The sequence below is a fragment of the Manduca sexta genome, chromosome 24 (assembly GCF_014839805.1).
Source record: "Manduca sexta isolate Smith_Timp_Sample1 chromosome 24, JHU_Msex_v1.0, whole genome shotgun sequence".
Classification (NCBI taxonomy): Eukaryota; Metazoa; Arthropoda; class Insecta; order Lepidoptera; family Sphingidae; genus Manduca; species Manduca sexta.
Window position 1 is genome coordinate 16,698,008 of NC_051138.1, and position 16,139 is coordinate 16,714,146.

At 37.6% G+C, this 16,139-nt stretch overlaps 1 protein-coding gene across 1 annotated transcript in view; it reads right to left on the reverse strand.

The window, feature by feature from the left end:
- Positions 1–3,103: 3,103 nt before the first annotated feature.
- The window catches only part of LOC115449732, an 80,422-nt gene continuing 67,386 nt past the window's right edge, over positions 3,104–16,139 (reverse strand). Inside the window, exons 5-6 of the mRNA XM_037442433.1 lie at positions 3,587–3,805; positions 3,104–3,355 (exon numbers count right to left, since the gene is read on the reverse strand). Of these exons, the coding sequence (XP_037298330.1) occupies positions 3,104–3,355; positions 3,587–3,805 (471 nt within the window). The remainder of the gene's footprint in view (positions 3,356–3,586; positions 3,806–16,139) is intronic.

The following is a 16,139-nucleotide window of genomic DNA, read 5'->3' on the forward strand; positions in this document are numbered from 1 at the left end:
CTATATTCAATAGGAGCGGAGCAGTAATGGCTAATCTCAGGAACTACCGATTCGAACTGAAAAATACTTTTGTGTTAATAGTCCTTTGTTTGTGGAGTGCTCAAAGTTATATATCATCACGCTATGACCAATAGAGCGGAGCAGTAATGGCTAATCTCAGGAACTACCGGTTTGAACTGAAAAAATTTTGTGTTGGATAGCCCTTTGTTCCTGGAGTGCTATAGGTATAGCATCATGCTATAACCAATAGGAGCGGAGCAGTAATGAAACATGTTGCAAAAACGGGGAAAATTATGAGTTTTGAGAGCTTCCGTTGCCTGCGCTGCGTAAACGGTTAAAGTTATGCAACAATGATGTATGACGGGATTGTTTCACTTAAAAGTTCTAAATAATATAACAAAGTCCCCGCTGCATCTGTCTGCCTTAACGTGTTAAACTCAAAACTACCTAACGTATTAAGATGAAATTTGGTATGGAGACAGTTTGAGACCCTGGGAAGAACATAGGCTCCCGGAAACTACTATTTTATAACGGAAAACTTTAGCCTGAAAAACTTTATAACGCAGGCGGAGCCGCGAGCAAAAGCTAGTATTATAATATTTCGTGTCGATACGGGAGGTGCAAACGATGCCGACAGACTACAGCGAAGCGAACTATTTTACTTTAACCTGAAATCACCGGATACTATACTAACACATTAAACAGATATATTATTTACATCCTAGTATATTTCCTATTTATATACCTGCGTATAGCTCAGCGGCTGATGAGTCTGCTTTGCATTGAAATGCTGCTGGTGCGACAAGACAAATGATCGTAATTCGCACATATTTAGGTGTTGTTGGTACACGCCGCGTTCTTGTCGTAGACTGAAGGTAGTCAAGACAGTGTATGTGGTTATTAATTTGAAAATAATATTTTATTTATTTACCAAATGTTTCGATTGTATGGAAATTATCTTTTTAGTGTACACTCTTCGGATGATGACGATTATCTTTTTAGAGTGATGATTTAAAGTAATTGTAAAACATCTTCATAGACCGAAGATGAACTCAATACCAAATCTTTAATTGTTTTTTTTTTATTTTTCATTTAAGTTCTTCCTATCGTAAAAATATGTCGTTTTAGTTATATACGAATTACATAACAGTGTAAAATTAATATATCTGAGCTCACAACCAGAGATGTTATAGAGCTCCGTAACCGAAACCGAAACTATCGGATATCCGAAATAAAAATGCAACCGTAACCGTATCCGTTATAATAGTTTCGGATAAGTTATGGATAATATGTTCCGACAGATTTTTGTTCCACCGCTCACGCGCCACGTGAATTTGGTATAGTTTGTTATTTTTAGTCATAACATAACCTAACTCATAAATAGTATTTTTTTCATTTAGGACTAGGTAGGTACTTAATTTAATAAAGTGAAAAAAATGTTCTGTTACGTAGTAAATTTATTTATAAGGACAAAATGCGTCCATCAAGTAAAGGTTGTTTTGCAAAATGTAAACAGTGTGATAAAAACTTTTCACGGAAAGGAGGTGGCACTATTTCACTGAAACTTCATCTCAAATTAAGAGGTTTTCCGAACACCCATGTCGCCCAATTAGTTCATCGATAATTAATAATCGACGATGACAATTAGTAATCGTCGCCGTACTGTATTTCAAAATATTTTTATTTTACTTTAATCTAATATCCGTAACCGAAACTAACGGATAATCCGAAATAATTACATATCCGTAACCGAATCCGAAACCGATATAATTTTATTCCTATATCCATATCCGAAATTTCATATCCATAACAACCCTGCTCACAACTAACAGATTTTGAACAGTTTCGGCTTTCAGCTTACAAATATATTGTAACGAATTCCGAATAGCAAATATTTTAGAATAAAATTGGACGACGACGATGAATAGAAGGCGGTTTTTTGTAAGAGAATTTCGCACAAATAAAAGTTTGTTACTATTGGGTTACATTCGCTAGCCTTTTGTTAAAGTAATAGGCAATAGTTTCCACGTATTTTAGTTTATGTATCTATATATTTTTTATATCACAAGAGGTACACGAACTAATGGTAAAGCCTATATTTAGTAAGTAGTGCACGACATCGCACTGCGTTCATTACGCAATACGCTGAGACACGAGTGTGTAGGAAAAATAGTGTTCAAATAACAAGGGACTAATGTATTTTTCTTCTATCTGTCAATTAGAGACAGGCCAACTTACTATTTACTGTTAATGGAACTATAATTTATAAGAATCGGTACAAGAAAACTTACAATATGTTAAAAGTAAAATGTTGCGGATAGTCGTAAAAATAGAGTCTAAGTAGACTATGCTATGAATGGATTTTGTTATTGTTTATGTTTTGAGAGTCAGCCGTCGGCGTGGCGGGCGCCATCCCTCGCCACATTAGTATGCCGGCCGCGCGAGGCAGGCGCCCTGACCCATTCGCCACCAGCGCCACTAATAATAACCCTCGCCGGCCACTTACAACAATTATAAAATAATACAGGCCAGGGTTACAAAACTTTTAAGGCTTTTGTTTTTAGTTTAGTATGCCCCAAATTAATTTAAGTTAGAATGTATTTATTTCATAAAGTGGATAAATATGTTTTTCATTATGAACTTTATTTTAATAATGTATATTGTAGAGTCAATTTATTGTATATTTAAAGTCATCTCGTGTTTATCGATGTTAAGCGAAACAATGGCATGCGTCAATGATAATAGAGTATCAAGTACTTTAAATAAATTTACGATCACAAGTACAGCACGTTATATTATTTAAGAAGTAGATTCTTTTCGTATGAGGAGACTTGCTTTAAATAGGGGCTAATGTTTTGTTGTGTATAATAGAGGAATGGGCGCGCGTTCTCTACAATAGATACCAAATGCCCTTACGAAATATTGTAGAGCTACGTATATGTCTTCTCTATCATTGTATATTGATTTCGTTGCGAGCTAAAGATACGGTATAGTGTTCACGGAGGTGTGACGACCTACCTGCCGCATTCACTCTTGTTAAGACAGGAGATAAAATACCCCTTGTAAGTCGGGGATTTTATGTCGGATGCTAGGGCATGTCAGTCTAGTATTGTTCAAGTTTGAAGTGTCCGTGGGGTGAGCATACCTGCTGCATCTTATCGAAGTCTAGCGCGGGGCGATGTCGGCGCGGAGGTGGCAGCGCGATGCGTCGGCGACGCGGCGAGGGCGGCGCGCGGTCCGCGAGCCCCGCTCCCCCCGCACCGCCCGCGCCCGCCGCGCACGTGCACGCGCCGCTCCGCCGCGGCTTCAGCGCCTCCAGCGGCGGCGATGTGCGGAAGCGCACGGGCGTCTCCACCTGCAACACCCAAGGGGATACGTAAGTGAGGGCCGTGTACTAATTATACGAATTATACCATCGTTCATCAACAATGTCCGACGAATTAGCGACGCATCTATTGCAGCAACTGCTAATTTGTTAGTGCTTAACTTAGGTGAACTCCTGTACCTGTGTCTCTACATCAACCTAGCAGCAGATAATGGCTGATGACACGTAGTTAGTGTGTGGCATCTAATGCGTTAGTGGTACCTTAGTGTCGTCGTCATCGGAGGAAGGCGCTCGCGGAGCTAGCTCGTCCGAGTCGTGTGGATGCGCTCGCGCAGGCCACTTGCGCTTCTCGGGCGCTGCGGGAGGCGGCGAGGAGGCGACACGGCGGCGCGACTCTCCGGCACGAGTAACCGCCACAGGAGCCACGCCGGCGCCCGCGCCCGCCGCACACCCCGCGCCGCCCGGCAGGCCGTTGATCACCTGCCATCGTCACCACCGTCAGCTCTCTCACCCCCGTCAAATGGATACTACATGATTCGAACTGACTTAGAACTCAGGGGGAGTATAATGATGAGACCCCAAAAACGTTGCAAACTATCGAATTGTTACGACTACTTAGGTACATGGTGAATAATTAATATTCCTATCTTTTAAATTGAACTATATTACATCTGTTTGGAAATTTGTGTGTTTTTTTTTATATCTGAGACTGTTCGGGGACAAGGATGTCACCCGACGGCAACCGACCTTCCATATATAGTGTACAGCGACATCAGAACTTTAGCCCTAAGTTTTAAGGGTTAAAAGCTCTATAAGAACATTTGATTGAATGTGATAAATAGACAAAGCTCTTACACGTGCCCAGACGGACTCTTTTTAGGCGTTGCTGCTATTTATGGACAGACGTGACCTATTCATTTCATATTTTGTACGTTATAACGCAGTACTACAGATCACACAAAACCCAACTTTCGTCATTTTGGTTAATCCAATACTGTGATAAAAATGTGTGAAACTCTAAGAGACAAGAATATGTGAGGCTATATGTGCGATTGTTGCGGACGCCGGGCGAGGGTGGTGGGGTCGGCTCTATTCGCGGCACAGCCGGCCTAATTTAATAAACATCGCCAATTGAAACTCGCGTGTTGTTGTTATATCATTTTAGCTCGGTTTGCTGGCCTTTGTCACGGATAACTTGTCTTGACTTGTTTCTTAGTGGCGCTGGTACTGTAGGTGTAATGTATTGTTTTGAATCTACAGCAATGGCATTAAATTCCTAATATAAGTATAATTCTTTAAGGACAGGATATATTTCATTTTATTTACAAGATATTATGATCAATGTATTCCTCTTGAAACTTTTACTCCTGAACTCCGCCGGCAAATAATATTATTAAAGGATATTACGGAGTATTCTGGATTCTAAGATTATTACATTTAGAAACGTCTATGTTTTTCTTTATTTACTGTATATTTATTCAAGAGACCGCGCAAAGGAACGAAATTATAAAAATATTTTTGTTATCTGTTTGATATTGATGTTTTTATGGATATTATTGCTGAAAGTAACCGCGAGGGTTATCATTATAATTAAATACGCACGGATAACGCGAATTTGTACTTCACATATTGTAAGCAAATTTTCTTGTACTCACGTATTTTTTCTTACATTTTTATTTTTATTAAGGAAAGGGTAACTACAGCATCCACTTCAACGAGCTTATAACGTTCGTCGCATGATGTAACGTAATGTAAGTGCGCGAGTGTGTCATATCGATATACCGGCACACATTATAATCCTCATTAAATTGGGTATGTTTTTCGACTCAATTCATTATTTTTAAGTTATAAAGTCTTTGTGTTTTTTAACATTATAATAAATTGTTCGTTGATTTTATAAAAAATACTTACTATCAAAGTAAAAACAAGTAGGTACTAAAAGGAGTTGATAAATAACGTGTCACTCACTCGAGCGTATCACAAAGCGATGCATCCCCTATATGTATTGTATTTCAAAACTAAATTAAATCCATTACGGACGAAATGTCCGCCATGAGATCAGGTGCCTGCGTGTCCCCCGTCAACCATTGCGAGCTCGAGATGCTCGAGGGCGTATTGTACCATGTATCATGTTACTGTAATGTACTGAGGCCATACAATAGATAGCTTATTCTATGTGTTTCGATAATATCTTTTCATTTTGTTTTATAATCGAACGTTTTTTGAACCGAATCATTAGCTTTGCAGTGGTATCGGTGCAAATGTAGGAGAGAGTAAAGATTTATTTACAATAAGCCCGCAACCTACAACGAAAATAAACTCGGTGAATGTGGGTAGTCTAGCTATTATCTAATGACGAGACGAACAGCATACTCGCGGCTCGTCCGCTGGTGATCCACGCCCACTCTTACACAATATCAACACCACATATAAATTGGAATTAAATAGTCTGGCATTGCACTGGGCTCGTCACCCTCACGTAGACGTTAAGGTTTGCGTACGAGAGATCGCCCATTTGATTGCGTCTCTGTTTGCCTCAACAGACGTTAGGATAAATAAGTAATATTATTCAATTATAATGTATATTTTTTATTTTCCTACTCAATAAATGTTTGGTAATTATGTAGCATAATGAAGACAATTCAAGTGAAATATAAAACAGCGTATAGATTAATTGAATACCGTAATTGAATTACCCAGAAAAAACATAGTGAACAGTCCACATACCAAATAAGGAAGGGAAGGAAACATGATTTTAAGCTTTTATGGGATTTATAACAACAGATATAATTAATAATAAGTTTTTCCTTTTGTACCTTTCGTATAATTAATAGAGTTAAGTTAGCGAAAGAAAGAGACAAACGGTTATGCTTGTTCAAACTCTAATACGAATTAGATAAGGCCTATCTTATTAGAGAAAACAAAAAATAATGATGAATTTATAACGGTCAAAGAAGGCTAAGACATAATATTATCAAATATAACATTTTAGGTTAATATTAGGGTTATTTATTAAAATTAAATTACCTATCATCTATTGCCTTGTCGCTTGTTTCCTTCCGTCAAATAAGCAAGAATTTATAAATCGACGGACAAAACGCTGACTAACTGAAAGCTGAATATGCCGATATGATGGGTTTTACTGTTTTATCGCTACCCGGCTGAACAGGTCTGGATCCGTAATGAGAACAACACACTTTCACGAACTTAGAATCTATACTATTATATAAAGCTGAAGAGTTTGTTTGTTTGTTTGTTTGTTTGTTTGTTTGTTTGTTTGAACGCGCTAATCTCAGGAACTACCGGTCCAAATTGAAAAATTCTTTTTGCGTTGGATAGCCCTTTGTTCGTGGAGTGCTATAGGCTATATATCATCACGCTATACCCAATAGGAGCGGAGCAGTAATGACTAATCTCAGGAACTACCGGTCCAAACTGAAAAATTCTTTTTGCGTTGGATAGCCCTTTGTTCGTGGAGTGCTATAGGCTATATATCATCACGCTATGACCAATAGGAGCGGAGCAGTAATGGCTAATCTCAGGAACTATCGGTCCAAACTGAAAAATCTTTTTGTGTCGGATAGCCCTTTGGTCGTGGAGTGCTATAGACTATATATTATCACGCTATGACCAATAGGAGCGGAGCAGTAATGGCTAATCTCAGAAACTACCGGTTCGAACTGAAAATTTCTTTTGTATTGGATAGCTCTTTATTCGTGTAGTACTATAGGCTATATATCATCACGCTATGACCAATAGGAGCGGAGCAGTAATGAAACATGTTGCAAATACTGGGAAAATTTATTAGTTTTGAGAGCTTCCGTTGCGTGCGCTGCGTAAACGGTTAAAGTTATGCAACAATTATGTATGACGGGATTGTTCCTCTTAAAAAGTTCTATAAAAATATATTATAAAACAAAGTCCCCCGCTGCATCCGTCTGCCTGAACGTCTTAAACTCAAAACTACCCAACGTATTAAGATGAAATTGGGTATGGAGACAGTTTGAAACCCTGGGAAGAACATAGGCTCCCGGAAACTACTACTTTTATAATCGGAAAACTTTAGCCTGAAAAACTTTACAACGCGGGCGGAGCCGCGAGCAAAAGCTAGTTTTTATTAATTATTTACACAGTACGTAGGCGAGGTATATATCGTATAATAATTCGAAAAGGTCTTATAGGGTTCCTCGTAGAGTAAACCATATCGCGATACAATTTTTTCCTGGCGCCATCTATTGGCGTGTTACTAGAACTATAATTAAAAATGTGTACAATAACCTGCGGCAAGTGATTGGTCTGAACACCGGCAAACAAATGATATCCGCCCTCCCAGCTAAAAAACATTTTCAATGTTTATACAAAAACCTGCATCAGAGCTATGAAGAAGTAAACGTACTCTAGAAACCATTAAAGCACGTTAGACGCCTCGCTTTGTTGCATTCAGAATGCGCTGAGACAAAAGAATTTCTTATTTGATGTAAACAAACATCGTTTGAAGAGGCGGCTGGACGAGAAAAACGAATAACTTGCATCGTCTTCTCTCGGCGATGCGTCGGATGCAAACCTACAATCCCACGGAATTAATTCCGCTACAGGACCAGACCGTTAGGAACTAAGGGGTGATTAAAAGGAGTTACTCAAAATCTACATAGCAATGTATGAACTGTGCTAGTCAATCTGATACATTAAATATAACGTCTCCCAATCTCTTTTAAGGCGGATCTCACTTTTGTTTGATGGCAGAAAAATACAATGTGTGGCGTAAATTCAGGCGGACATTATTCACTATAGACCCACCAGTTAAGACAGAAATTCACAGGGTTGGTCACAGAACTTCTAGAAGAGGCGAGGGCAGGATCGAATCGTAGTTACGTGATCACGTGGAATTATGAAATGCAACTGATCGCGGTGCCTGGTGACGTAATAAAACCCTCCCGCCGGTACCGCAGGGCGTTCACCCTTACACAGTATGCACGTCAGAATAACATTTTCACAGTTTACTGATCTTGTTGCTAATTTAGGTTGCACAGTTCTAAAATTTTGTACGTATTTACTTTATTTATACTTCACCCAATATCTCAGAGAAAGATAAGCAGAGGAATCATCGCGTAAAGCTAAACTGCAATACGTTGGTGATATAATTCAATATAATGGGGAAAAGGTGAATAGTATAAATAAAATTCCAGGCGGACAAAATTATTAGTTCACCTAACATGCGTGTGTAAGTAATATAATAAAATTATTAAACCGCAGTTGTTACAAACCGCAAAGCGTTTTTAAATAACGTAGTAGAATCATTATTACTTAACACGCATACCCAGTCTCAAGGGTTTATCCTTAAAGTAGTAGACAGAGACATTGACGTGGGACCGTCCTATGATTTAAAGCCTATAGCCATATTGGACGTGACTTCTCGTCTACTTAGAAGTAACATGTTCTCTCCATTTAATATTTGCCCTTACAACTTAAGTATTTAAAAACCTGGACCTCCTTTTCGCGACCAACGTGGAGATTAACCGATGTGTAATAAGAGACCAAAGTATTTTCAATATTATGTGGGACAGATTCTATGGCACGGTGGGTTCATAATTGGCTATCTCAAAAACTAGCTTATATTCCTTTAATATGTTCTAGGACGACGACATCACCGCTCGGTATCACAAAAAACGTGCCACTGCCGATCATGGCTAACAGGAGTTGCAACGGCAGGTGCGAAGCCGGGAGTCTCCAAAAGTCTCTCCTATGCCAACAACCTTTTAGTGATGTATATGTTTATATAAAGGACTATCCGAAACATTTAGTAGATGCGACCAACTTACGGACGTAGTACTAGTTTAACGACGTCCGCGAGTCAAGACGTAGAGCTGTTCTATTAGTGACGCGGAAATATGTTAGTTACGTTTATGTATCATAAATCAAAAGGAAACATTAAATTCCAGCGTCAGCGGTCTCTTAGCTTGTACATAGGATGTATTTAATTCTGTAATTATAGAACTGTAGAGTGTGTAAGTATAGGTTAATTATATTAAGTCTAGATCGGACCACCGTCTTATATCCATTCCAAATATGATTTGTTTTTTTTTTTTTTATTGTTCAAGTCAGGAGGGAATTCGTTCTAGGGAAAATGGGTACTGATTCGAATAGGGTGGGTGTGGGCGAGCACGGTCCGCTATTTGATACGTTGCCCGCTCGCCCACACATTAGAATATGTTTATGAAAGAATATATATAAGGCGATATGCATCTAGGCCATCTGATGGTCAATGATCACCACTTATGAACACTCACACTATGGGAGAAGTTATAGCTACCGAACTTTAAGGAAGAGCCATGGTTCTTATGGAGAAAACATTCAGTGTGTTTTCGATATTTCCAGTTATCAGATAACCGCTGATCGACCATTTGACGTCGATTTTCAGCCAGACCGTGGTTTCGACCCGGTCCAACTGGCTTACTCATTCTACAACATGTTGTATTCTACAAAATGCCCAAACGCAATAGAAGGATTTCGCCGACATTAAACATAACAATTTCTGTATAGCATCCGAGCTTTAATATGTTCTCTTTTAATAGATTTTTGCATGCGCCATTTAAAATTTTATTAACCACGAAATATTATGTTATAAATATATAAAAGTTAATATTTGTAACTAAAAGCTAATCAAAAATAAGTGGAGATAACTCAAAAAGTATTATCTATTTAATGTTAATACTCTAATGTTACATTATGTTAGGATGTCGTTATAGTCTGATTATAGTAATAAATATCTTTAAGTAATCACACTTCTGATAAACCAATAGAGCAACAGCTTTTGGATTTTGGATAAATATAAACATTAACTCACTAAAAAGCTTTTGCGTCGAGCTGTGTGCCGGCGCGGCATGTACCGCATTGTCAAACACACACACGCATGCACACACACAGTGTACAATGCACACACGTGACACGTCGCCACTCAGCGGGGTCAACGCCACAACGTGGATCGTCGTCTCTCCCGGAACATTTTTTATATTTTTACGTTAACTCCATGCTCTTTTTTCACTTCATCATGAGAAAAAAGTGATGCTCACCGGGGGCTGAACGGGAGCAGGGCGGTGAGGGGCGAGCAGGCGCTCTCCAAATTCATGTCAACGTTGATTGGATGAAGGCTTTGTCCCGACAAAAAGGGTTAAGGCAAAATCCTTCCATTAATGATGTACTACATATATATAGGTACATATTCACTACTTATGATCTTCATACACTTTGATACAATATGAAAGCTAACCTACAACTCAGAGCACCAACAGCTATTTTACGGCATATTTTTTATTAAACCTATCGTTCACTTTAACATTAAAGCTAAGGATGCTTAAAACTTTTGCCTAAGAATTTCAAAAGCATAATATAATCTCACAAACTACATTTAGTCGGAAACGAACGAAGGGCCTACCCTCTCTCAAAGACAGAAGAAACTTTTAACAAGCAATGTGGTAATTTAACAATTATACATACATGTACCTAGCAATATACAGAGGAAAAAGGTACATACTCCGATAGTTAGTAAAGATAAAAGACTTAACTCGTGTCAATTGGCCGCGAGAAGCCAAAATTCACGCAACTAATTATGATTAAAGTGTTGACATCACTCTAATTACTCCAACTATACTGATGATGGCCTTTGCTACTGTAACACTTTAGGGTAAAATCTAGATCTATCCTATTCGAGGAAGGGAAATACTCAATATAAAGAATTAATTCTTTTCAAATAGTATTTGTCTGCATTGCAGTATTTATTGAATACAATGGACACAAATAAAAATGGATTGTTTAGTCACAATCACACACATACACACATGTTATCCGCGAAGGGTAGGCAGAAGCGCAACTAGTGCATCCACTTTTCGCCATGTGTATTTCATGCTATGACGTGATAGAGACAGAGTCCTCGCTATATCGGACACAAATTCCAGACTCAGGCAGATGATGAGAAGAAAAACTTAAATACCTACTTGTCGAAGCCCGGATTCGAACCTGAGATTTTACGCAATGCAACCACACCACTGAGGTAAGTAATCATACAAAGAGGACTGTTGACATTATTTTTCCATCGTTGTCGTATTTGTAAACATTATACTTAGTCTGGCCATAAATACTGTTACACTTAATTATAAAAAAATATTACATTTGAATTTCGAATCTGTCATTTTTATACGATTGTTCATTGTGTTTTCTCATTTTGGCGCCAATACATTGTAAAATATTTTGCGATATTAAAATGGTGTGGGGTGATAAAGAGAACCGAATCGCTGTGATAGCATTACACAAAGTAGGTATGGAGCCAAATGCAATTTTTAAAACTCTCCATACACTTGGTATTAGTAAAATGTTTGTGTACCGGGCTATTAATAGGTACAATGAGACCTCCTCTGTTTGTGACAGAAAAGATCTGGCCGTCCACGTAGTGTTCGTACGAAAAAGGTGGTCAAAGCAGTAAGGGAAAGAATTCGAAGAAATCCTGTCCGAAAGCAAAAGATTTTATCTCGGGAAATGAAGATAGCACCTAGAACCATGTCGCGTATTTTAAAAGATGACTTAGGACTTGCAGCCTATAAGAGACGCACTGGCCATTTCTTAACTGATAATTTAAAGAAGAATAGGGTGGTAAAATCGAAACAACTACTGAAGCGGTACGCAAAGGGAGGTCACAGAAAAATTTTGTTTACGGATGAGAAAAATTTTTGCAGATTGAGCAACATTTTAACAAACAAAATGACCGTATTTATGCTCAAAGCTCTAAGGAAGCTTCCCAATTAGTCGACAGAGTGCAACGTGGACATTATCCGACTTCAGTGATGGTTTGGTGGGGTGTTAGCTATGAAGGAGTGACTGAGCCATATTTTTGTGAAAAGGTATCAAAACATCGGCACAAGTGTATCAAGATACCATTCTTGAGAAGGTAGTTAAGCCCCTTAACATCACCATGTTCAATAACCAAGTATGGTCCTTCCAGCAAGACTCGGCGCCGGGTCATAAAGCTCGGTCCACGCAGTCTTGGTTGGAATCGAACGTTTCGGACTTCATCAGAGCTGAAGACTGGCCGTCGTCTAGTCCCGATCTTAATCCGCTGGATTATGATTTGTGGTCAGTTTTAGAGAGTACAGCTTGCTCTAAACGCCATGATAATTTGGAGTCCCTAAAACAATCTATACGATTGGCAGTGAAGAATTTTCCCATGGAAAGAGTGCGTGCTTCTATTGATAACTGGCCTCATCGTTTAAAGGACTGTATTGCAGCCAATGGAGACCACTTCGAATAAGCTTTTTATATTTTTAATTGTTTTATATTTATGTATTAAACTGACACACTGTAAAAGTAATAAATGTTATTTGCAGTTAACAATTTTCTTTTTTCTTTATTACAATATTTATGGCAAGACTAGGTAGTATAATATGTGTAATGGGCACGCTGTACAGTAATACCACGGGTTACTGAGTCGTACCTACTATAATATTTAGAACTTGTGTCCGGTAACTGAAGCGTTAACTCTGGTTAAGATATTATGAATCCCCCATACACACAAATTTCCTAAACAATAATCACTTATATATCTAATTCCTTTTTAATTAAAATAGTAGGTGATGATCTAAGGTCCATTCTTTAAATTAAACTTTACAAAATATATGTGTAGCAGAATTGCAGTATGACATCTCCACCTGACTTCCAAGTCTCAAATATCCACTGATTGAATAATTGTGTTCTGATGTAATACTAGCCGAGGATATTAAACACAATGTCACATGTCATGTGGCATCAGAGAGCAGTGTCGACACTATACACAGCGTGCCTATGGATAGATGCAGAGTTATACACAGCGGCGATCGTGGATTAGAGAGACCGATTGCAATTTTCATATGAAAATAATACTTTTGGGTAACCAGCAGGCTTCGCCAAGTGGGAAGAGAGGGTCGAGTGGAGTCTCGATTAAGATTTAAATACATATTATTCTGAACTCGTGGATAATGTCCAGGCTCTTTTACCCATGCCTCACCAAAGCCTCCCCTGCTCATTGACTTGCTTAACTTTTCCTACTCCAGTAACAAGCTAATTAAACGATTAGACATGTCAATTGCAGCAATTTGATACGAGTCATGTCAATATTTTAATAGTGTAGTAAAATGTGACGTCACACGGACTCGGCGACGCGACGTTGTCTATTATGATAATTAAAAAAGCGAATCAAAAGCAACGAGCTTGTTATTTTTACATCCATACGTAATAACGCTCTTTAATTATTTTAATATTATGTTAATTTGTGATAATATTTGTATTTATATTCTTAAAACTGATTTGAACAATGTCTGAAATCTGAACTTTATAATATACAGTATAATCCGTTTATTATGACTCTGCCTATATTGACCAACCTCTTATTATGACGTAATTACACTACAAAGTTTGGTTTTCATATAAGATTCTTTATAAAAAAGTCGAATATAATGACTTCCCTTACAGTGACATGTCGCTTATTGTGACCCTTTTTAATAAATTATGTCCGGTTATAATGACCGACATGATTCTTTACGCCCTCGGTAATGTTCCTTGATTCCCGACGACGTTCGGCACGTGGCTCGTTTTTGTTTTGAATCTCAGTGAGCAATTGACATAGCGATGTCTTCTATACACAATAGTATTAGAGACTGTTTTTACAATAAAATAAAAAACAAAAGCAGACAAAAATTACAGATTACTTACATTAAAAAATACAACTTTTATGTAAATACATAAATACATACATATGTACTTATTACGTGCAATTTTTATTTTACAAGTTTCTATGTTTCTCTATTAAAGTACTTACATACATGCATACTATTTACATAAAAAAAAATTTTTTTTCACATAACGCTTTGTATGACGTCCGCTTATTATGACGTGTTTGTCAATTCCTTTCGATGTCATTATAAACGGATTCGACTGTACATTTATACTTTCTAAATATAATAAAAAGCTTGTCTATATGCTATCTGTATGGTAATTTATTAGTCTTATTACGTAAAGCCAGCTGAACTGATTTTGTTGCAAGTTTTACAAGCATATTAAGAAATACAAAAAAAATATTTATAGTTATTAAGTTATGATTAGTATAAATTATATTTATTTAAACAAAATTGCAAGCTGACGTAGTCAGCCATAAAACACCATATTAATATTATTTGGTTCGACATAATAATTTTGTAGTGCTTGTTCCTATATTTACAAAATGCTAGACGTCTGAAAACCATTTAGAACTATATATATTTTCATCTTGTAAAAGTTAAAAAGGTTGAAACCAATTATAATGACAACAAATACTAATCCACAGTTCCACCGCGCCGCCGCGCGCTCGTGTCTAAATCACACCTCAGTTATAATATTAAGCACAATAACAATTGTGTGGTGGTACCTCTAGTTCTTCCTCTGACGAGTGGTGGTCGTACAGATGGTCGGGTTCTGGGTCCGGCAAAGCCGCCGAGCCTGCTCCGGTTCGCAGGCGCACGCCTCGCCGCCCATACCTGCGATAACACCAACTGGTAAGTATTTAAGCCTTGTCGGTACCTACTACCTCTACATTAAGAAAAGGAAGAACAAAGTTAGGTTATCGGAATTGTTATGTATTGACTAATTTTGATTAGATGAAGACCCATCATTCTATTAGACTTAGAGAATATTTAAAATATTTGCTCCACGCTGCGGTCATAGACAATACGAATTTGAATCAAAATAAAAAATCACATCAGAGACACTTTAATCTTTTAAAACTTGTGAAGTAAAATAGCGTAGTTACTTTATGGAACAGTCGATAAAAGACACCATAACAGTTTCTATATGGTCTCATTAAACTTATACTGCCAGATAAAAAATGTGTAGGTTTAGTATAAATATATTTAAATGTCGTCGACTGAATTAATATAAAGCAAATATAAAAAGATTAAATATAAGATAAAACTTTAATATACGGCCAACAACGTACAAAACATTTTATACTGTTTGTTAAGATAACGTGATTAAGGGCCATTAAATCCTTTAAATTCTCCGCTATAAATATATAAAGTGTTAAAATATTTCCAGTTTTTATATTTTCTCGCTGGCGTGAGTGCTAATAATTCAGCTTTTTTATAACAACTTAATACTTACTCGAGGTGTTTCTACTATAACCGTGCTAACTTATTTCGTGTCATTACTCATTATAATTATAACTAAAACGGGAAATAAGGAAAACTGATTATTGCCAGTAACAAATACAATTTAATTCTTATATTTACAAGCATACATACATAAATATCCTAGACCAGGTAATGACCTTCTTTTTACGATAACGCAAATTTGGGGCATAATTCCATGCTGAGTATGTACTACATGCGTGCGTGGGTGGCTTGTAAAGTTTGGTCATCAGATTAAACGCGCAGTTCAATTTAATTTCGGCCACAAATGTGAATCAATATTTCAATATGAATATACAGCAGTGGGTATATTTCAATATCGTGGACATGGCATCCCCTGGCGCGCGGCGGGTCGCGACAGGAAGACCGCGCGGCGCCGAGCGCGTCGACCGCGGCTGCACGAAGCGGGGAGTAACCGCCCGACCGCTGACCACTAGTTTATTCACTACGCGTGTATGCTAACTTATATGTACACTGCACTATTCAATCATTCATTGATTGTTAGTGAACTAAAAATCACAATTTATACTACTGAAAAGGAAAAATTAATAAAAGTTTTAATTTGTTTTCTACCAATATTTATAAATCCGTCTTCCAACTCAAAACATGGTAATTTTTTTTAAGACATTTCT